The following is a 24494-nucleotide window of genomic DNA, read 5'->3' on the forward strand; positions in this document are numbered from 1 at the left end:
TTGGACATGAACACACTCACCTCTCACACACACACCCATACACACAGACACACCGCACACCTCGTACATGCACACAAACTCACCTCTCTCTCTTACACATGCACGTACTCACCTCTCTCATACATGTGCACATATACTCACCCCTCCTTCTCATGCACACATGCTGACAGTCATTGCTATAGATAAATATATATACATATATATTATTTTTAAGGGGAATGATTTAAAGTTCAGTTTTTTTCTACAGGCAGTGGGTATGTCTAAAGAGAATGCAGCTAGATGCTTGGAGAGGAGGATAATTACTCATTTTAGCCATGCTGTGTTTACTTAGGATAGAGCTAATGCATTCTTGTTTATCAATGGAAATTTCTCCGGGGATTTTGATTAGGTTGATTGACAGGGTCATGTCACAATGTGGTGATGGGAGAATCTAGGCTTGTAGAGGAAAACAGTTTCAGTTCTGGCTAGGGTTTGTTTAATCTCTTCAACCTTGCTCCCACTCAAAGTCCCGCTTCAATCCCGCTCCGAGTCCCGCTTCAATCCCGCTCCGAGTCCCGCTTCAATCCCGCTCCAAGTCCCGCTTCAATCCCGCTCCGAGTCCTGCTTCAATCCTGCTCCAAGTTTTGCTTCAATCCCATTCCGAGTCCTGCTTCAATCCCACTCCGAGTCCTGCTTGAATCCCGCTCCGAGCCCTGCTTGAATCCCGTTCCAAGTCCCACTCTCCCCATCACTTTGCTCTCCACGCTTGCTCTGATCTGGAGATTTTAGTTTTGTGCTGTTCCCAGCTCATTCAATCAGAGGCTGGTTTCTCCAGAAGTGAGTCTCTGATTGGACAATTAGCTCTGTGTTTGTGGTGGACTACAGTTGCGCCTTTGTCCTGTCTGGACCACCGTTGTTGTGTTTGTCATGCCTGGACACATCCCCTGCCGGCTCCTCCCCTTGTCACCTAGTATAAAGGTGGCTGTTTCCTCCCCCTTGTTCAGTTCGGGTCGGTTATCTGTTAGGATATGCTCCTAGTTCTGTAATGAATAAAAGCCTACAGTTGTATTGGCACACAAGTAGTCTTTTGCCTAATTGATAGCGCTTCAATTTTATTCATTACCTTTGACCGATATGGAGCAGCTTTTGAAGCCTGACAGATTAACCTTGGACCCTCAAGAGGTCGGAGCTTCTGATAGTTTTGACCATTGGCTGGACTGTTTTGAAGCTTTCATCAGCGCCTCTGCGGCCGTCGACTCTGACGGCGATAAGCTCCGCGTGCTCCGCGCCCGGGTAAGCGATGCAGTCTACTGTATATTCCGGGATGCTACTACATACATGGACGCTATAGAACTCTTAAAAGGGCAGTTTCGAAAGAGCCCTAACGTGGTCTACGCCAGACATCTCTTGGCTACATGCAGGCAGCAGCCAGGAGAATCGTGCGCCCAATTTCTGTGCGCCCTGCGGGTTCTGGCTAGAGCTTGCGACTGTAAGGCTGTTTCAGCCACTCAGAACACGGAGGACCTGATCCGGGACACTTATTGAGTCTACTTACATTCAGCAGCGTCTGCTTGAACAGGGTGGCCTGGATCTCCAGAAAACGCCCACGATGGCTGAATCCCTAGAAGCGGCCTCCCGCAATTTCGGGGCCTACAATGCACCCCGTTCCATCGACGGTTCCACCGCGCGGCTGTTCCAGCGGGGCCTAAATGCTACTTCTGCGGCCTAGCCAAGCACCCTCGGCGTCGCTGCCCGGCGAAGATTGCGATCTGCTCCGGATGCGGTAAGCAAGGCCATTTCGTCAAAGTCTGCCGGGCGAAGTCGATCGCGAAGTCTCGTGGCGCCGCGTGTGTTCCGCGGGCGCCGCCATCTTTGATGCAGTCAGTGGCTGCGCGGAAATTGCCATCTTGGGTGCCGTCGTCAAGGCGCGCCGAGCGGGAAACATCATCCGCGACGTCATCAGATGCGCACGAATATGAATGCCCACCGGGTTCAACGGTTGCATCGATTCGTCTGGACCAATCTCAACCTCACCAACTCTCCAAGTCAATGATGGAGATTAAGGTAAACGACCATGTAGAAACCTGCCTGTTCGACTGCGGGAGCACAGAGAGTTTTATACACCCTCGCACAGTGCGTCGATATGCCCTTCCCGTGCGGCCCTGGAGACGGACAATCTCCATGGCTTCGGATTCTCACTCAGTGGATGTCCTTGGGTGCTGTTTAGTGACGCTGACGGTACAGGGCACAGTCTACGAGCGTTTTCGGCTCCTCGTGCTGCCGCAACTCTGCGCAGCTGTACTGCTGGGGTTAGATTTCCTCACCCATCATAGGAGCGTCACTTTGCAGTATGATGGCCCTTATCCCCCGCTCACTGTCTGCAATGCGCCGTTACTTAAGCGCCTCCCGTGCACCACCTGCAGTCTCTCGACCCTCAAGATTACCCCCCCCCCCTTTATTCATTAATCTCACCCTGGATTGCAGGCCTATAGCCACCAAACGTAGGCGCTATAGTGTGGAAGACCGGGCCTTCATTTGGTCCGAAGTACAACGTTTGCTCAAGGAAGGGATCATTCAGGCCAGCACCAGCCCCAGGAGGGCGCAGGTGGTCGTAGTTAAATCGGGGGAGAAACACCGCATGGTGATCGACTATAGCCAGACCATAAACAGGTATACACAACTAGATGCGAACCCTCTTCCCCGCATCTCTGACATGGTCAATCGCATCGCGCACTATAGGGTTTTCTCCACGATTGATTTAAAATCAGCTTCCTATCTGCTCGGAGGATCCCCCATATAAGAACATAAGAAATAGGAGCAGGAGTAGGCCATCTAGCCCCTCGAGCCTGCCCCGCCATTCAATAAGATCATGGCTGATCTGAAGTGCAGCAGTTCATACTGCCTTTGAGGCGGATGGTCGCCTCTACCAGTTCCTCCGAGTCCCTTTTGGTGTTACCAATGGGGTCTCAGTTTTCCAGCGGGCTATGGATCAAATGGTGGACCAGCACGGGCTACGGGCTACTTTCCCGTATCTGGATAATGTCACCATCTGCGGCCATGACCTGCAGGACCATGATGCCAACTTACAAAAATTCCTCCGTACTGTCACTCTCCTGAATTTGACATATAACGAGGCGAAGTGTGTCTTTCAGACACGCCGCCTCGCTATCCTTGGGTACGTGGTGGAAAATGGTGTCCTTGGTCCCGATCCAGCCCGTATGCGTCCCCTTATGCAGCTTCCCCTCCCTACTACTCTCAAAGCACTGAGGCGATGCCTGGGCTTCTTCTCCTACTATGCCCAGTGGGTTCCCCATTACGCGGATAAAGCCCGTCTGCTTCTCAAATCGACCTCTTTTCCCCTGGTGGAGGAGGCCCGTCTGGCCTTCGATGACATCAAAGTGGACATCGCGAAGGCCGCGATGCATGCTGTGGATGAATCCATCCCATTCCAAGTGGAAAGTGATGCGTCTGACTTTGCCCTACCCACCACCCTTAACCAAAGGGGCCGTCCAGTGGCCTTTTTTTTCCCGGACCCTACAAGGCCCTGAGATTTGACACTCCTCGGTTGAGAAGGAGGCCCAGGCCATCGTGGAAGCCTTCTGGCACTGGCTCAGAGTTGGCCTTGCGGGCCAATGGTTCACTTTACTTACGGACCAGTGGTCCGTTGCCTTTCTGTTCAACACTAGGCAGAGGGGCAAGATCAAAAATTATAAGATCTTGCGGTGGAGGATTGAGCTCTCCACCTATAGATATGATATCATGTACCGGCCTGGGAAGCTCAATGAGCCCCCAGACGCCCTGTCCCGTGGAACATGTGCCAGCGCCCAACTGGTTCAGCTACAGTCTCTCCATAATGATCTCTGTCACGTGGGTGTCACCAGATTTTTCCACTTTGTCAAAGCCTGCAACCTGCCCTACTCCCTCAAGGAAGTCCGGTCGGTTACCAGGCAATGCAGGGTCTGCGCAGAGTGCAAGTTCTATCGGCCAGGTAGGGCGCACCTTATAAAGGCCACTCGCGCGTTTGAGTGCCTCAGCATTGATTTTAAAGGCCCCCTCCCTTCCTCTAACCGCAATATTTATTTTCTGAATGTCATCGATGAATATTCGTGTTTCCCTTTTGCCTTCCCCTGCCCGGACATGACCTCGGCCACGGTGATTCGGACCCTGAACATGCTCTTCACCCTGTTCGGTTTTCCATCCTATGTTCATAGCGACCGTGGGTCCTCTTTCATGAGTGACGAGCTGAGGCAGTACCTGCTCGCCAAAGGCATTGCCTCCAGCCGCACCACTAGCTATAACCACAGGGGTAATGGTCAAGTAGAGCGGGAGAACGCAACTGTCTGGAAGGCTGTTCTATTAGCGCTACAGTCTAGGGGCCTTCCAGTCAGCCATTGGCAAGACGTCCTCCCGGATGCACTACATTCAATTAGGTCACTCTTGTGTACAACGACCAATACGACCCCTCACGAGCGGATGTTCATTTTTCCCAGAAAGTCCTCCTTGGGTACCTCGCTCCCAGCTTGGCTGATGTACCCTGGGCCCGTTCTGCTTCGGAAGCATGTCCGGACCCATAAGGCAGACCCCTTGGTCGAGAGAGTCCAATTGCTACATGCTAATCCTTAATACGCTTATGTGGCGTACCCTGATGGGCGGGAGGACACAGTCTCTGTCCGTGACTTGGCACCCGCAGGTGCCCCTGAGGCCACCATGTCCCTCCGCCCCACTGTCCCAGTCCCTTGTGTTGTGCGCCCAGAGACCGCTACGCCCCTCCCCCCTTCAGTCCCAGTCTCCTATGTTGTGCGCCCAGAGCCCACTACGTCCCTCCACCCCCCAGCCCCAGTTCCCTCTGTTCTCCATACACCACCAGGGCCACAGCTCACTTCTCTCACCCCTATGTACAGCTCGCTTGAGTCGCCGGTACCGTCGCCACGCAGTACCCGACTACTGGACGGGACGACGGAGGGTTCCGCCTCACACCACCTGGTGCCTCCTCTCGACGCTCAGTGCCTGGAGCCTGGGCTGACACCGCTCCCTGCTCGGACGACTCTGCAACCTGCCCTACGACGATCGCGGCGGCGGATCAAGCCACCGGTTCGTCTGAACTTGTGACATTGTTTCCGCTTCACCCCATTTTTTTTTAAAGGAGGGGTGAATGTGGTGGACTACAGTTGCGCCTTTGTCCTGTCTGGACCACTGTTGTTGTGTTTGTCATGCCTGGACACATCCCCTGCCGGCTCCTCCCCTTGTCACCTAGTATAAAGGTGGCTGTTTCCTCCCCCTTGTTCAGTTCGGGTCGGTTATCTGTTAGGATATGCTCCTAGTTCTGCAATGAATAAAAGCCTACAGTTGTATTGGTACACAAGTAGTCTTTTGCCTTACTGATTGCGCTTCAGTGTTATTTTTCAAATTTTACCCCTGAGCCTGCCCTGCTGCAGAACTGCTTGGAGTTTTGGAACCCAGTTTACCCTGGGCTAAACTATTTGATCATAGTTATTTACAGCTGGAATATAAAGACATTTCAAGATACCAAAACTTCACTTTTACCAAATTTACAGTCCCCTTAAAACAAATAGGAAACTGAGTCAATGGTTGGAAATATACTGCTCAGGCAGCATTTGTGAAAAGGAAAACAGAGTTAGCATCGTGGATTTTGCCACGGACTTCAGGATCTTGACACTGAGACTGCACTTCCTGAGGGCAAGATTGGCAGAGCCATCTCCTCAGAGGTGGCTTCCTAATTAGACACCTCTGATCTCATGTCCTATTGCTCACTTGGTGAGTGCGTTCTCAACACTGTTGACCAGAGGGCCAGCAGCTCTGCCCCCACACCAGCTCCACTGGGAAAAGTGGCTGTTGCTGAGGTTGGGTCTGGTCCATTACGTTGAGCTGCCTTGTTGCGCTGTGCAGCAGTCAATAATTGGTCAGGACCTTTCACTATGTCAGCTGGCTGAGGCAGGCAGTTGGTCTCTTTCCCTGCCCACCTCGGCTGGGAAAGCTCTCCAGTGGGTTGGAGTGTGTCAGGGAGACTCTGCATCCCGGCTCCCTCCCCCACACCCAGTCCCTGTTTTTTCAGCTCCCCTCCTCCTCCTCACCCTACTAAATCCACCATTAGGAGCCCGGAAAATTCAAACCAATGTTCCAGACCAACGACTGACCTACATACAAGCATACCAATTAGGAGCAGGAGTAGTACCTATTGAATATTTCCAGCATTTTCCATTCCTATTTTAGATTTTAAGTATCCGCACTAATTTGTTTTGAGTCCATAGATCTTTATCTTTCCTAGCACCTTCCAGAAACAACGTTTGATGGCGCTTCATTTTAATCATTGTTCACAGTTTCTATTCCATTATCTTTACTAAAGGTTAAGTGAAATATTAGACTTAAAACCACAAGCAAGCTCCTGGGTTATCATGATATTCTCGCTTTGATCTTTGAAGATTTAAGGGTGGCACGGTTAGCAGTGCTGCCTCACAGCACCAGGGGCCCAAGTTCAATTCCAGCCTTGGGCGACTGTCTGTGTGGAGTTTGCATGTTCTCCCCGTGTCTGCGTGAGTTTCCTCTGGGTGCTCCGGTTTCCTCCCACACTCAAAAGATGCACGGGTTAGGTTGATTGGCCATGCTAAATTGACTCTAGTGTCAGGAGGATTAGCAGGGTAAAGGTTATGGGAACAGGGCCTGGGTGGGATGTGGTTGATACAGACACAATGGGCCGAATGGCCTCCTTCTGTACTGTAGAGATTCAATGATTCACCCTTGGCAACATGCAATACAGCAAACATTACATTCACCGAGAGACAATGCTCGTGTTTTTGCATAATCAACTTTAGCTAAAAGTGCTGGGCTACTTATCTACTTATCTTCTACCCAAGGTTCATCCCATCTTAGATGCCAGCATCCAGTGAATCTGATTGACTTCACATAATATTGACAAGTGGCTAGATGTACTGCTAAAGGGAATGCTATGGATCTGGACAACCGTTTTTTCCTTTGCTTATTCATTCTTAGGAAATATGCTGAGAATGAAAAATTGTTACTGGCAAGGCCAATGTTTATTGTCCAGCCTAAATTTCCCTGGGAACAAGATGCAAAGTCAAACAAAATATAAATCAGGGAGAGATGTTAAATGGGCTGAGATTTGTTACGTTCTTGTACGAGGTTAAATTTGTTGCCTTTATTGAAACATCCTCCATTTAACCCTTTAAGAATCACTGGATAGGCTGCTCTACTTTCAGTCCTATTGGGTAGAGGAAGCAAGAGTGGCCCAATTTCTCGGACTGACAGAGAAAGAGGGGAGGGGGACAAGGGTTAACACATTGTTGAAATGGTAAGCAGTAGCAGATGGAGAATGTGTGTGGTCGGCAAAGACGACAGAGAGGTGGTGAAGGATGAGGATGGAGAATACACCACAATCACAGGATGCAATTTGTAACTTTGATTAGCACCATTTCAATTCCACTTCTCATGAAAGGTCACAGACTGAAATGTTAGCTGTGGTTTTTCCATCCACGAATGCTGCCTGAACGGCTGCACATTTTCTGTTTTAATTTCAAATTTTCAGCATCCATGGTAGTTAGCTTTTGTGTTTTTGACAGTCATTGCAGAGCTGTGCTCAGAGCAGTCACCAGATTGGAAAGATTCAGAAATATATTCAAGGATTTGACAGGAAGATAGGACAAAAGAACGAACCAGGATATTGTCCTTCCAACTTACTGGGGTTTTTTTGCAGCTTTTGAGCAGCCTGTTAATTTAGCCAATATGGTTCACACTCATGACAAGTTTTCATTGCTTCAAGATTTAAGAGTGGATCATTGAATGTACACTGTTGTGGTTCAGGCTTTCTTCCAACACTTTGTTCTCTTTTCATGGCAGAAATGCAGATTCTATAAGCTGGCAGTGTCTCTTATGAATTTGAGCATGGGTGTTGTTGGCTGGGCCAGTATTTATTACTATCCCCAACTGCCCTCCATTTGAGATTGTTGTGGATCTGGAGTCACATGTAGGTCAGATTTCCTTCCCAAAAGGCATTAATGAACCAACTGGCTTTTTACAACAAGTGACAATGGTCACCACTGGACTTTTAATTCCAGATTTTTAATTAATTCAGATGTCACCATCTGCCATGGTGGGATTTGAACACTGGTCCCCAAGATCCTGCTCTGGGTCTCTGGATTACTAGTCCAGTGATAATACCACTATGCCACAGCCTACCTTACAACTGCTGTTAATGGTGTGGCATACCATGACACTAACAATTGCTATTTAGCTCCAATATATTCCACAAGAGGCCACATGGAGTTCCCACAAGGATCAGCGCTCTGCTTCAGGAATGGTAAGTAGCACTTTGTTATCCCTCCATTGAGGCTAAACGTAATGGTCAAATTTATTTACAAGTAAGATAATCCCATAAAACCAAAATGACACAAGTTAGTGATGGTATCGACACTAAACAATAGAGAAAATGATTTCATAAAAGGTTAACCATTCCTGTTAGCACATATTTGTTGCATGGTCTGATAATCTGAGAGGCTTTTTCAATGAAACAAACTCTTGGTGATTTCCGGTGCGATAGCAGTATATCTGTGGTGCAAAATTCCCCGTCTACCGCAAGGATCTCAGCTGTCAATTAGTCAGCAGTAAAAGCGAGCAGATTCTTGCAAAAACAAGCCTTTCATTTTACAATGTTGAGACTTATCTCTCAAGCATTTTCATAGTTTGCAGACTGACATACATTAAAAAAGTCCTGATTGCCAAATGGTGAGTTAATAGTTTCTGAACAAAGATAGGGGAACTATGGATACCATGATAGCAGCCTCTTGTCCAAATTTTAAAGAAATATAGGGGGTTCACATCACTGATTGTTTTCCTGACAGAGAGAACAGGATTATTTTTCATTACAGGTAGCTCCAGGCAATTTTTACAACATATTTGTCCTCTTATTATTGTTCATTTTATTAAAGGTCAAAAATCAGCTATTTTTAGTGCTGTTTTTTCTATCTGACGGTACGAGTAAATGACCGCTTATGATTCTGTCATTTTTATTAGCATCCTCTGGGTGTAAAGTACAACTTGAAGGTAGGTTTCTCATTTTCACTTCGTATTACATTAACTTAATGCCTCAGTTAACTGAAGTCACCTGACAGGAGCTAAAATATCAATGCCAGCCAAGGTTGGGAATCAGATCTAAGTTTCCTAGTCCAATTACTCAGTGTTTTTTTTCCACTTCTTAATTCTTGTGCAACATAGAATTCGTCGACCGAAACTGCTCCACAATCGGCTTCTGACTTGGAAAGCACCAAGCAACCGCTTGGCAGCCTGTGTCACATCATGGGCAAGAAATCAGTAACTTGCTGTTTGTGAGAAGTGCAGGTGTGGTTCTGTGTCCGACCGATGCAAGCAAATTTGCAAGCGGTAACTTGCTGCATCACTACAATGCCATGAGAGATTTTTTTTAAATCTTAACTTATTGGGAGGTATAATGAGTGAGTATAATTGAAGTGTACACTTTTGTGCCTTTTGACAACAAATTCAGTTTATAAGGATGATATTGTCTTGGAACAATAACTCGCTACATGAGTCATAGTGAGCGGAATTCTACATGAATGAACAGGCAAGAGTTAGGAGTGGGAAAATACAGATCATTCTAAAGTAAAAATTAATTGAAAATATACTTCCTCTATACAATCATAATTTTCTCAAACAGCAAAAGCAGATGTACAATATTGATATTTTATAATCTCATACCTTGGGCAGAATTTAGTGCAGGTTTCGTCATGTGGGAAGCCTGAAAAGCAAACCCGGGGGCGGGAGGGGGAGGTGGTTCTCATTCAAAGGCAATCAGTGCATGATCAAGGGACCCAGCACCAGAAAGGAGGGAGGATGGCCACTGAGAGCTATCCTCTTGCCCTGTTTTCCAAACCCCCTGCACCCCCCTCCATCACAGCCAAAGACGACTGACCCATGACCGCCATCCCATCCTTGCTGACTTGTGGCCTGGGTCCCTCGGAGATTCTTTGCCTCTGGAGACTGCATTGCTAAGAGCTGTACCATGCCTGGGTGGCGCTGAAGTCAAAAGATGTGTGGGTTAGATGGATTGGTCATGTTAACTTGCCCCATAGTGTTAAGGGGCAGGTAAATGTGTGGGGTTATGGGGATGGGGGGGGCGGGGAAAAGGGTGGCCTGCGTAGAATGCTCTGTCAGAGAGTTTGTGCAGAGCCAATGAGCTGAACGGCCTCCTTCTGCACTGTAGAGAATCTATGACAGGCAGCAGGCTTGTGACTGGCTGACAACTGGGGGGGGGGGGGGGCAGTGGAGAGGGGAGAATCTCACAGAAAGCCCTCTTGGCCTATTAAGTGCCTGATGGCAGTTCTTGCCGCTTCATGCTATGCCAGAATAATAGTCAATAGACACTGATTAGGTTGGATTAATTCAGTCTGTGAAGACCAATTAGTAAGAAGTCTCACAACACCAGGTTAAAGTCCAACAGGTTTATTTGGTAGAAAATACCATAAGCTTTCAGAGCGCTGCTCCTTCGTCAGATGGAGTGGAAATGTGCTCTCAAACAGTGCACAGAGACACAAAATCAAGTTGCAGAATACTGATTAGAATGCGAATCCAGAAGCTTGCCTCCTGGGCTTGCAGAATCTCACTAGCTGTTCTGTCTGGATACAATACACATCTCTTTAACCTGTGTTTAATGCTCCCTCCACCCACATTGTCTGTATCTTTCAGACTTGGCTGGTTGTAGGGATTCGCATTCTAATCAGTATTCTGCAACTTCATTTTGTGTCTCTGTGCACTGTTTGAGAGCACATTTCCACTCCATCTGACGAAGGAGCAGCGCTCCGAAAGCTTATGGTATTTGCTACCAAATAAACCTGCTGGACTTTAACCTGGTGTTGTGAGACTTCTTACTGTGTTCACCCCAGTCCAACGCCGGCACCTCCACATCATGAAGACCAATTAGAACAGCAGTCAGAAATCACTATCCTGCAGAAAGAATAACACTAGTCCATGAAAGCTAAAACCATGTGTGGGATTTTTCAGACAATCCCAACAGTGGGATCTTCCGGTACCGCCGAAGGTGACCCCCGCCCCCGGAGGTGGTATGGGCAAGCCATGCAAAACACCATATGCATTGGCAGGACTGGAAGACCTTGCCAGCAGCAAATGATGAGCCCCCTCCACTGCCAGAAGACACGTCCAGGGGACAGCAGAATGGCCAAGCCCCTGGCATGTATCGATATTTATTTCGGTTGTTTGCAAAAGGGATTCTGGCTTGTGAGGAATCACAATTCAATGTGTATGTCCTATCAATGGAATGGCCCATCAAACCTTACATAATCGTCCTAGTCACTAAATAATTCTGAAATGTATTGCTTTCTATTTAATGATCTCAATGTTTTGGCTTGGAAGGTTTGTATATTTTTTCCTTGTGTTTTCCAATTGCACAGAAACTTAGTTATCAATGATGAAGCTTTGTTGGGATATTACCCATTTAGTCTCATGCCACATTTTACCATGACCAGGTGAGAAAAATCTCAGCAAGCCCCCACTTCTGTCATATTATATACAGCAAGAATACATTGATGCATTCAGCACGTTGATCAGGACTGTGCAAAAATATACCAATTTTCATTGACATAGCATCTTTAATGTCGAGAATTGTCTGAGGCACTTCACAGAACTGCAAGTGTAAGGTGACGCTGAACCAATTTATACTCCTGAAGGACAAGAGCTCTCCCTGTCAAAAAGAAAGTGTTTTGGACAAATAGAGAGGTAAGGGGCAACATGGAAAAGGTGTACAAGAATGCAACAACAAAAAAGAAATCATAGATTCTGGTGAATCGGAGGAACAAAAAGAACAGCAAAAAATAGGTAGCATGAGCTATAAAAGAGTATAAAGGAATTGTGTAAGGAAGATGAAAATCAACATAAAGCAACTATTAAAAATATATTTGGAAAAAGAGGGTGTCTAAGAGCAAGTAGGCCTCTTAAAATACTGATAACAGTGACAGTATAAATGAAAAAGGAGGACATGTTAAATCAGTACTTTTCAACTAGGAAACTAACAGAGGCCATGATTCTCTGGGGAAATAAAAAACAAAATGCTGATGCCAGAGTGTTTCCCACTGGCATGGCAGCGCCTCCCATGTGGGATTCACCCACCTTTAGCATGTACAATTATGCATAACGGGAGGCACCCCAGCCAGCCGCCTGCCTTCAACAAGATCAGGGCACCCTTTTTGAACGCCCTTCTGAACACAGAGATTGGGGGGAATTGGGGAGCAGGGCAGGTACTTAAAGAGAGAAAGGGAAATCTCTTCTGCTGAATAGACTGCTGCTGGGACTTACGAGCCTGCCAGGTGTCCAGGGGGTATGGAGATTAAAGTGACCAGGCCGCCTCAAAGTTTTCGCAGTTGACAGGTAAGAATGAAGATTTTGATCAGCGACATCTCTGAAATCGCCAAGCCAAGGGCTAGAAGGGGCAGTCTAGCCACTAGACCCTCTATCCCAGGGGAGAGTGCTGAGGTCATCACTTGCCCCCAGCCTGAGCCCACCCAACACCTAGAACCCTTAGGGGACTCTCCCTCTGCAGCCTGGCAGCAGTGGGAGGGGCATGTGGGCACTGCATTTACCTCCTTGACACCCCTCGGGCAGCACCAAAGCCCACCCAGTGGTGCAGATCCCGCTGGGGAGGTGGATGAATGGCGATCACGTGCCCTTGTCCACTCGCCACCTCTGTCCCAAGCCCTCATTTGCTTGCTGTCCCTCTCCTGACACCTACCACTTGGCTTGCTGTTTTGCCTGAGGTGACCAGGAAGAAACAAGTGTTCCGGAAAGGTGTGTCGAACAGGAAGAATTGGAAGCTTAGGAGAGGCGTGTCAAATGGCAGGTGGTGGGCTTCGGAGAAGGACGGTGAGCAGGAGGCTCTGAGGGCTCAGGCGAGGTGAAGCAAGTCGGCGAGGGCTTGAGAAAGGGGCATTGTACAAAAGGCAGCAGGGGCTCAGGGGAAGGGTGCTGAGAAGTATTCTTTTCCAGCTGAATTTGGTCTGTGCCACCTTTGATGCAGGCTGCTGCCAAGGATGTCACTGAAAGTAACATCATAGGCACTGCAACTACAGTTGCAGCATCAGCAAAAACAACCACTGGCCTAGTGTTCAATTGTTCTGTATTTGATTATGTGAGCCTGGTAACTGATCTATGCTCACTGTGCTTCATTGGGTGAGCCTGGTGTGGACTTGAGAAAAGACAACAAACTGTAGTAAAAACTGGAAGCTCGAGCTACAGCGTAGAGTTGACATTTTAAAGCATTGCAAATAAAACCTGTTACATGTAGATCTGAGATATAAAAAATATATAACAGCCTGCAGCGCAGCTCTGAGGACCTGGATGTACTGCTGCAAGAAGTTCAGCCACCTCATGCGAGTGGTCGAGATGAGTGAATGCATCTTCAAATACCATGCCCTTTCTATTGAACCACTAGCCTCACACACTGCTTAATTCACCAACCAACAATCTTTACTCACCAACCAACAATTTCTTATCAATCACAACTCATTCCTCACATTTATAGTTTCACCTCACCCTCACACACTTTACATTGCTGCGGGCCTCACATTACATCTCACAGCTTGAGCACACTGTCAGCTTTTCAAAAGTTTTGCACCATGCTCTCCATCACAATTCCCTCTCACTTGCAGGACGTAGTGGCGCACAACTTAGGCAGCAGCATCTAACACGTGGAGTCCTTGTACCCATGGTGGAAATGGTACTCATCATTATTGGGATGGTCATGGCTGATGCTGTGGACAGCAGTGTGACTGTAACCAACGATGACAGTATATTCCTAACTAATCTTCCATCGCATGTCCCACCTCATCTTCATCCCACAATTCCTTCCAATTTACAAATTGAAGCTGCTGTAAGAATACATTCCTTCTCGTCTACCCTTGGCCTTTCTCCCTTGAGATCGCCAAGAACTGCGACTTGGCCAAACAGTGGTGCTGGAGCTAACAATTTCATCTGTTTAAGCCCTGGTATCATTCTGCTGAATCCAAGCTGTACTTCCTCTAAAGCCAGTGAAATTCAATACAGTAGTTTAGGTGGGATCTGACCAAGACTGTACAACTGAACCATCACTTCTGTACTTCAGTATTCTGATCCCTTTCCGATAAAGACCAACTTTCCATTACTCCTTCTCTGTCATGAGGAGAATTCCTCTGTGACCAGTGTGTAATAAATTCAAAACCATATTTGAACCTATGTATGAACATAGGAGTGAGGAGGAAGAGTAGGCTATTTGACCCCTCGAGCCTGCTCTGCCATTTGGTAAGATCATGGCTGATCTGATTGTGGCCTCAACTTCACTTTTCAGTCTACAGCTTGCCCCCACCCCCTCCCTTTTGTGGGCGGCACAGTAGCACAGTGGTTAGCACTGCTGCTTTACAGCTCCAGGGACCTGGGTTCGATTCCCGGCTTGGGTCGCTGTCTGTGTGGAGTTTGCACATTCTCCTCGTGTCTGCGTGGGTTTCCTCCGGGTGCTCCGGTTTCCTCCCACAGTCCAAAGATGTGCGGGTTAGGTTGATTGGCCATGCTGAAAATTGCCCTTAGTGTCCTGAGATGCATAGGTTGGAGGGATTAGTGGGTAGATATGGGGGTAGGGCCTGGGTGGGATTGTGGTCGGTGCAGACTCGATGGGCCGAATGGCCTCTTTCTGTACTGTAGGGTTTCTATGACTTCTATGATAAACTTTGAACTCCCTTGTCAATCAAGAATTTGCCTAACCCAGTCTTAAAAGTATTCAATGACTGGTACCAATGGCCTCTACTGTCGAATGAGTAAGAGACCCCAGACTAACGATCCTCTAAGAGAAAATAATTCTCATCTCCATCCCCTACTGTATCCCCTGCTTCCTGTTTCTCCCACAAGGGGAAACATCCTTTCAGTATCTACTCTGTTAAGTCACTTCAGGATCTTATATCTTTCAATAAGCTCACCTCTCACACCTTTAAACACTAATGGATACAGGCCCAGCTTGTCTAACCGTTCCTCGTAAGATAAGTCTTTCATCCGGGCGTCAGTTCAGTGAGCCTTCACTAAACTGAATCTAATGCAATTATATCCTTTCTCAATGAAGGAGACTAAAAATATATTCCAGATGTGGTCTAACCAACGGCTCTCGGCAACTGTAGCAAACATTTATATTCCATTCCACTTACAATAAATGACAGAATTCCATTTGCCATCCTGATTACTCACTGTACCTGTATGCCAAGCTTTTGTGACATACAAGGACACCCAGATCGTTCTGTACCTCAGAGTTCTGCAATCTCTTTCCATTTAAATAATATACTGCTTTTCTAATCTTCCTGCAGTATTTGAGAAACACATTTACATTCCTTCTTACGTATAAGATATGGGGGGAATACTTTTCTCTCAATACTGACTGTGAAGAATTACAGAAAAAAGTAAGTCAAGCAAGCAATATTTACCTCTTCATAAACAGGGACATATTTTTAAGAGCCACGTTTTTACCTAATGCCACACACCGCCGAATTTTTACTCTTAATATATTAGAAATATATGTAAGCAATGCATTTGAGCTTATTAACAGGATTCTGGCAGGGCTTTACAACTTCACCTGTTGCTTTTAGTTGCATTACCTGCAGGTATCATCCTGTTAATGTAATAAAAGCAACAGTCCCTTCTTTGCATAATTAATAAATTCTGTGGACATCGCCACAAAAAGTAATTCTGCGCCCGCTCTCGATCCTACAAACATGCAGATAACTATCATGAGTTTTAAAAATAATAATAATACAGATGTTACTCTTTGAGGGTGAGCAGAAACATGTCCAATACTTAACCGGCCTGTCATGAGTTGGCTCCTGGACGGGGTACAGATGGGCTGGATGTAGTAATTCTCCAGTTTGACCCCCTGGGCGGCCAGTCGGTCCAGGGTGGGGGTGTGGATTTCGGAGCCGTGGTAACCCACATCGTGGAAGCCCTGGTCGTCGGCGAGGATGAAGACGATGTGAGGCGGGGAGGGGGGCTTGCCGCTGCCTGCCGGCGGCTCCCGGAGCCCGGGCTCCGGCGCTTCAGCTTCGAGCCAGTCCCAGGACAAGTAACCGAAGGTCAGTAAGCTGGCCGCTGAGAAGCCGGCCAGGGCGCCGATCATGACTGGAGGGAGGCTCTGCCTTCTGCTGTGAGGCATGAAAAAGACTCACTTCTCCAGAGCTCCTGACAAGTGGGACACACTCATGGATTCAAAACGCCCCTCGGTCAAAATTGCCTCTTTTTGAAATGTATACATAAATTTATATATTTTTTAAAAAGTTATTTTCTCTCAATGGGCACTTTCAGATAGACACCTAAATATAAAAAGTTATTTTTTGTCAGTAGGCACTTTAAGATGGATACATAAATATGTTTTAAAAAGTTATTTTCTCTCAATAGGCAGGTTCAGATGGATACATAAATATGTAAAAAAAAGTTATTTTCTCTCAATAGGGAGGTTCGGATGGAGCTCTGGGTGTTGAGAGCTTGTCTGGGCTGCTGGTCTGAAGGGGTATGAGAGGATTGAATGTGTTTTGGAGATGCTGCTGCTCTCTCTCTCTCTCTCTCCCGCTCAGTCAGATGAAACTGTCCGACTCTCTGCCGGAGCTGCTTCCCACCCTGCCTGCTGTCCCCGTGTGTGCCCCCCCGCGCCTTATTGACCCTGTCACAGGGTCCGGCAGCCTCCCGGAGGGTGACCGGCTGGACCGCCGGTGTGAGTTGTCACTGCCACAGCTCAGCTCCCTCACTTCACCCCCAGCAGAGGGGAAAGGGGGCTGGGCGCACCTTCAAACTGAGTCCAACCCTGCCCCTAACACCAACATCGCTTAACTGTGCCGGGAAGGCGCCCGCAGTCACATCTCTGCACAAATTGCATTATCCGGTTTAATAAGTTACAGAGTTGGGATTAGCCTCTCTTTACAAGAATTCGGAAAGAAATGTGTTGCAACCGAAGAGGCCACAAGGATGGATTCGGTGAGCTGCGGAATTCCTCAGGACCTGCAGACTGTAAGGACTGAGGGTTTCTAGGAATATAGGAATTAGGAGCAGAAATAGGCGAATTCAGCCCTTCAAGCCTGCTCCAACATTCAATCAAATCATGGCTGATCTCTCCCTGGTCTCAAATTCATCTCCTCATCCGTTCCCCATATCTTTTTGTTTATAGTTTATTTATTAGTGTCACAAGTAGGCTTACATTAACACTGCAATGAACTTACTGTGAAAATTCCCCAAGTCGCCACACTCCGGCGCCTGTTCGGGTACACTGAGGGGGAATTTAACATGGCCAATGCACCTTACCAGTATGTCTTTTGGACTGTGGGAGGAAACTGGAGCACCCAGAGGGGACACATGCAGACATGGGGAGAATGTGCAGACTCTGCACAGACAGTGGCCCAGGCTGGGAGTCAAGCCCGGGTCCCTGGTGCTCTGAGGTAGCAGTGCTAACCACTGTGCCACCATGCTGTTCCCCCCTATCCTTTCATTATAGCAGAGACTTTTTTTGTATAACAGAAACTTAAAGTGTACTTAAATTATTTACACACACTGAATAAATTCAATATCCTATACCAATGTGGGACAAAGTCATGTTTAATAGGCACGAGTATGGCCCTTTGAACTTTAATCCCCCACTTCAGAATTTGCGGTGAAAATTAAATATACATTTTAACTCATGGGCGGCACGGTGGCACAGCATGCACTGCTGCCTCACAGCGCCAGGGACCCATGTTCAATTCCGGCCTCGGGTGACTGTCTATGTGGAGTTCGCACGTTCTCCCCGTGTCTGAGTGGGTTTCCTCCCACAGTCCAAAGATGTGCGGGTTAGGTTGATTGGCTATGCTAAATTGACCCTAGTGTCAGGGAACTTGCAAGGTAAATACCTGGGGTTATGGGGATAGGGCCTGGGTGGTTGGTGCAGACTCGATGGGCCAAATGGCCTCCTTCTGCACTGTAGGGATTCTATAATTCTATGATTCTATGCATGCATTTATGTTATTTCCCCTCACTTTAAGTACTAACCTGTCAAAACAAATACCCTTCAAACATCTGTCAGAGTAACCTGAGAAGCAACTAATAAGCTTTGACACCAGAGACGTAGCTTAATTTCCTGTTTAAGTTGACGGATGAGCAAATTCTGAGCCAATTCTCAATGAACTTCAGGGTTAAAGGAAATGTTAAGCATCTTTCATTGGTTGTCAATGAATGGATTCTTTTTAAATTGAGCAACTGAGTACAGCAAACCTGGGCAAGATGTGGCTTTGAGTAATGAAACTGTCAATTCTGTGTCAAACTGGTGTTCCATCTTTGTAAATTCTGCCTGGATCAGACAGAGGAATATTTGGTGTATCTCCAGATGTTTTATGTTGCCCACCTGCAGTGATTTCTGTTTGTCCACTCCACTTTAATGCAACAAGCAATGGGAGTTCTCTTTTGCATCTGCTATGTGGTTACTCCCTGGCACAACATCCACTGGTGAGTTGACACATTAAAATGATTTGACATATTGAAATATCATAATATACTGATATTCTATTATCAGGAATATAATAGAACATAGAACATAGAACAGTACAGCACAGAACAGGCCCTTCGGCCCACGATGTTGTGCCGAGCTTTATCTGAAACCAAGATCAAGCTATCCCACTCCCTATCATCCTGGTGTGCTCCATGTGCCTATCCAATAACCGCTTAAATGTTCCCAAAGTGTCTGACTCCACTATCACTGCAGGCAGTCCATTCCACACCCCAACCACTCTCTGCGTAAAGAACCTACCTCTGATATCCTTCCTATATCTCCCACCACGAACCCTATAGTTATGCCCCCTTGTAATAGTTCCATCCACCCGAGGAAATAGTCTTTCAACGTTCACTCTAACCCCTTCATCATTTTATAAACCTCTATTAAGTCTCCCCTCAGCCTCCTCCGCTCCAGAGAGAACAGCCCTAGCTCCCTCAACCTTTCCTCATAAGACCTACCCTCCAAACCAGGCAGCATCCTGGTAAATCTCCTCTGCACTCTTTCCAGCGCTTCCACATCCTTCTTGTAGTGAGGTGACCAGAACTGCACACAATATTCCAAATGTGGTCTCACCAAGGTCCTGTACAGTTGCAGCATAACCCCACGGCTCTTAAACTCCAACCCCCTGTTAATAACCGCTAACACACTATAGGCCTTCTTCACAGCTCTATCCACTTGAGTGGCAACCTTTAGAGATCTGTGGATATGGACCCCAAGATCTCTCTGTTCCTCCACTGTCTTCAGAACCCTACCTTTGACCCTGTAATCCACATTTAAATTAGTCCTACCAAAATGAATCACCTCACATTTATCAGGGTTAAACTTCATTTGCCATTTTTCAGCCCAGCTTTGCATCCGATCTATGTCTCTTTGCAGCCTACAACAGCCCTCCACCTCATCCACTACTCCACCAATCTTGGTGTCATCAGCAAATTTACTGATCCACCCTTCAGCCCCCTCCTCTAAGTCATTAATAAAAATCACAAAGAGCAGAGGACCAAGCACTGATCCCTGTGGCACTCCGCTAGCAACCTGCCTCCAATCCAAAAATTTTCCATCCACCACCACCCTCTGTCTTCGATCAGACAGCCAGTTACCTATCCAATCGGCCAACTTTCCCTCTATCCCACACCTCCTCACTTTCATCATAAGTCGACCATGGGGGACCTTATCAAACGCCTTACTAAAATCCATGTATATGACATCAACTGCCCTACCTTCATCAACACACTTAGTTACCTCCTCAAAAAATTCTATCAAATTTGTGAGGCACGACTTCCCCTTCACAAATCCGTGCTGACTATCCCGGATTAATCCGCATCTTTCTAAATGGTTGTAAATCCCATCCCTGAGGACCTTTTCCATCAATTTACCAACCACCAAAGTAAGACTAACCGGTCTATAATTACCAGGGTCATTTCTATTCCCTTTCTTAAACAGAGGAACAACATTCGCCATTCTCCAGTCCTCTGGCACCATCCCCGTGGACAGCGAGGACCCAAAGATCAAAGCCAAAGGCTCTGCAATCTCATCCCTTGCCTCCCAAAGAATCCTAGGATACATTTCATCAGGCCCAGGGGACTTATCAACCTTCAGTTTATTCAAAACTGCCAGGACATCCTCCCTCCGAACATCTATTTCCTCCAGCCTATTAGCCTGTAACACCTTCTCTTCCTCAAAAACATGGCCCCTCTCCTTGGTGAACACTGAAGAAAAGTATTCATTCATCACCTCGCCTATCTCTACTGACTCCATACACAAGTTCCCACTACTGTCCTTGACCGGCCCTAACCTCACCCTGGTCATTCTTTTATTCCTCACATAAGAGTAAAAAGCCTTGGGGTTTTCCTTGATCCGACCCACCAAGGACTTCTCGTGTCCCCTTCTAGCTCTCCTAAGCCCCTTTTTCAGCTCATTCCTTGCTAACTTGTAACCCTCAATCGAGCCATCTGAACCTTGTTTCCTCATCCCTACATAAGCTTCCCTCTTCCTTTTCATAAGACATTCCACCTCTTTCGTGAACCATGGTTCCCTCACTCGGCCATTTCCTCCCTGCCTGACAGGGACATACCTATCAAGGACACCCAGTATTTGTTCCTTGAAAAAATTCCACTTTTCATTAGTTCCTTTCCCTGACAGTTTCTGTTCCCAACTCATGCCCCCTAATTCTTGCCTAATCGCATCATAATTACCTCTCCCCCAATTGTAAACCTTGCCCTGCCGTACGGCCCTATCCCTCTCCATTGCAATAACAAAAGACACCGAATTGTGGTCATTATCTCCAAAGTGCTCTCCCACAACCAAATCTAACACTTGGCCCGGTTCATTTCCCAGTACCAAATCCAATGTGGCCTCACCTCTTGTCGGCCTAGGAAGAACAAATGCCCCCTTTCCTTTCTTTGAAATCAAAGGTTTATAATTTTGTTTTAACTAACTCTAACAGATTGTTCAAAGACTAACAGAAAAACTGTGAGATACAGTTTACATTAAGATGAGAACAACAATTGAAAAAAAGACCAGATCCATATAGTTTGCCCTCTCCTGTCCTAGTAGTCACCTGGTACATAGATAATGCAGTTGTTTATTAATCATAGCAACCAACCTTTGGAATGTAATTATCTCACAGAAAATGCTGATATGGGGGACAGATTATCAAAGTGGCTGAGAACAAAATATTTTCACTTTTCAGACTGTAGTTTAAATTCAAACCAAACAGAAGGGGTGAGCACCACTTTTTTCTCTCTCTTAGGGCAGCACGGTGGCATAGTGGTTAACACTGTTGCCTCACCAGGGACCTGGGTTCAATTCCAGTCTTGGGTAACTGTCTGTGTGGAGTTTGCACGTTCTCCCCATGTCTGTGTGGATTTCCACCAGGTGTTCCGGTTTCCTCCTACAGTCAAATGATGTGTAGGTTAGGTGGATTGGCAATGCTAAATTGCCCCTTAGTGTCCCAAGATGTGTAGTTTAAGGGGATTAGAAGGGTAACTACATGGGGTTGTGGGGATAGAGCATGGGTAAGATACCCTCTCAGAGAGTTGGTGCAGAGTCGATGGGCCAAATGGCCTCCTTCTGCACTGTAGGGATTGCATGATTTTCTGTTGGCTGTACAAATGAACTTGTAGCTGAACATGAAAATAATTTGCATTAATGGATACCAGTTCGATATTAAATTGACATGTTCGTTAAAAGACAACCTAGTGACATATCCAAAGATGTGCGGGTTAGGTAAATTGGCCATTCTATATTGCCCCTTAGTGTCGGGGGATTAGCAGGGTAAATATGTGGGGTTACAGGGATGTGGCTTGTGTGGGATTGATGTTGGTGCTAGCTTGATGGGCTGAATGGCCTCTTCTGTACCGTAGGGATTCTATGATTCTGTGACTGGTGAATGCAGCTGAGAATTCACACTGATGGAGTCGGGTGCTTTTTTGAGATACAATTTTGGAGCATTTGGTGTTTAACTCATTTTTATAACCTAGAATCATAGAATTTACATGGCAGAAGGAGACCATTCAATCAGTTTTGTCCATGCTAATGCTAGCTCTCCAACATGAACTGGCAATTGTGTAGATTTTCAAATGGGATGGCACACCAGGGTAAACATGTGAGGATATCTGTGTTTTGTCACTCAAATCCAAAAATTACTGGTGAATAATATCAGCATCATTGACTAATTTGCTGACTTCATGTTAGTGCCCCTAGCTTTCATACTATGTACTGACCCAAATGTGGCATTTGATGGTCTTTAGATATTGTCCCTCTCTCCTTTAAATCTGCTGTCATCACCCCAATCCTCAAAAAAAAACCTTTCCCCCACTATCCGTGCAAATTACCACCCTAACTCCAACCTCCTAGAACATGTTGCCATCTCCCAAATCCATACCTGTCTTTCCTGGAACTCCATGTTTGAATCCCTCTAATCAGGTTTACATTGCTTCACTAGCACCCAAAATGGAGTTTATCAAATGCAAACAGGGGATATGAAAACTAACTTGAATGGATATCAAAAATGTTAATAAATACAATATGAAGAGAGTGGCCAAGAAGAATGTGGGCCCACAAGGGACAGATGCAGGTGACACTCTGATCAATTATACGTTTATGATTGATCTCTTAAATGAATACACCACACTATTTTTAGGGTTGAGGAAGAGAACAAAGCACCAGCAAGGTACAAGGGAAATTAAAAATAAATCAAAGGGATGATCTTATTGAATTTAATATCTGTTTAAAAAATAGTCATGAAGAATATAAAGATATTCAGGACCTGAGGCTTTTGATGCCAGGTATTTAAATCTACATGAGGAAATTGCAGGTGAATTAGTCATATTATTCCAAGCTCCCTCAACGTTGGAATTGTGCTGTTAAATTGGAAAATTGGACATGTTACTCGATTAATAAAAAGGAAGGAAACTACAGGCACAGATCTCTTGGTCAAACATCCCTTGTGTGAGAAATTAGCCAAACTCTGTCATCATGGACTGAGTGATTGAATAAATATGAATTGATGAGACTTAGCATGGATTTGTGAAGCACATATCATGTTTGACTAATTCAGTTGAACTTTTTAAGGAGGTATCATGATTAGCATGGACGCAGGGAAGGTATTTCTACTTTTGATGGAGACCTAACGTAAGTATAGGTTAGTTCGAATAAACTCAATTGTGAATTCAGGAAAACCTCCTTTATTGAGAGTGTTTGGATGTGAATTGTAATAGTTGAGGTGAATAGTATGATGAAACTTTTTAAAAAGTATAAACATTTAAAAATTGACATAATTTAGTAAAGCCCCAAAGCTTTGAAAAATGTTAAAAATTTTAGGGGTGGGATTTTCTGGCACCACTCGCCCCAAAGCTGGAAAATCCCACCCGAGGTCAACGGACTTTTGCATGGTCTGTGTCCCACCTACGATGATTCCCATGGCAGGCAGGATGGGAAAATTCCTCCCTAGAATACATGGAACAGTTCATTGAAGTTACCTGGAGTAATGTAGTCTTTCTGGTGGATCTCAGTTAGTATGAAGAGAGGGTCAAGCAGTATTGTGTTCATTATCAAATTATATTTAAAAATTACTGTTGGAGTTCTCCTTGTAAGACCTCACTCCTGGAGTCTATAACATGAACTTTACAATGAACACCATGATGTGAACTTTATACCAATAATGCTACAAGAGGTAACCATATATACAGCCACCAGTGGAAGATCAGTCCTTGTTCATTGTACGTCCTCCCTGCAAGGTGACTGATTATCTAACTCCTCTGACTGCAGTGCCAAATCATTCTTTGCAACAAATCCTTAAACTTTCTTTTCCACGGTGAGCATGGATATTCCATTGACAGGGGGCCCTGCTGTCCAATCTAAATCCACTCTAGGCTACAATGTCATCCTCTACAAGCTTCTAGAGTTTTCATACATGCCGTCTCTCTTTGAATAACCAAGCATTTACTTTCATTTCCTTATCTGATCCAAGGCCGTTTTCCACAATTCTCTTGAGATGTCTTGTCTCCCATTTTTGAAGTAACTTTCAGAGATTCCTTGTCCATATTCACCTGTTACCAGCCAACTATGTTCAGAGCTGTTCATAATGGTTATCCAGTCTCAATGCTCTCTGATCTATTGAAACTATGCAATAAGGCCCTACATGCTAGTCAATTTTGCATTCCAGCAATCATAGTGACTAGACACAGCTTCAGTTGTGTTTTATGATAGTGCCTCAAAAGTGTTTTTACCTGTCATGTTCCAGCGGTCCTTGTTTAATTTGTGAAAAAGCTGCCTGCAGCTTTTTGTGGGCTATTTAATTTGAAAATTGCCCTTTTGCCTTGCAAAGCATGCTGGTACAATTAGTCAAGTTTCTGTTCAACTGAAATAGTAAGCATCACTTTGCATATCATGTAAACTGCCATTGACCCCAGGTTGCATAGCGTCCGCAAGTCCAATCACA

General features: G+C 46.0%; 1 protein-coding gene across 2 annotated transcripts in view; it reads right to left on the minus strand.

The window, feature by feature from the left end:
* LOC144494171 (arylsulfatase J-like) overlaps nt 1-16845 on the minus strand; it is a 30102-nt gene extending 13257 nt beyond the window's left edge. Inside the window, exon 1 of one of the 2 annotated variants that reach the window (XM_078213790.1) lies at nt 15812-15902. In XM_078213790.1, coding sequence (XP_078069916.1) covers nt 15812-15834 — 23 coding nt within the window. In that variant the 5' untranslated portion in view covers nt 15835-15902. Of the gene's footprint in view, nt 1-15811 lie in introns of both variants that reach the window. The other variant, XM_078213778.1, reaches the window with a different exon arrangement.
* Nucleotides 16846-24494: the final 7649 nt, after the last annotated feature.

This window comes from Mustelus asterias, chromosome 1 (assembly GCF_964213995.1).
Source record: "Mustelus asterias chromosome 1, sMusAst1.hap1.1, whole genome shotgun sequence".
In the NCBI taxonomy this organism is placed as follows: Eukaryota; Metazoa; Chordata; class Chondrichthyes; order Carcharhiniformes; family Triakidae; genus Mustelus; species Mustelus asterias.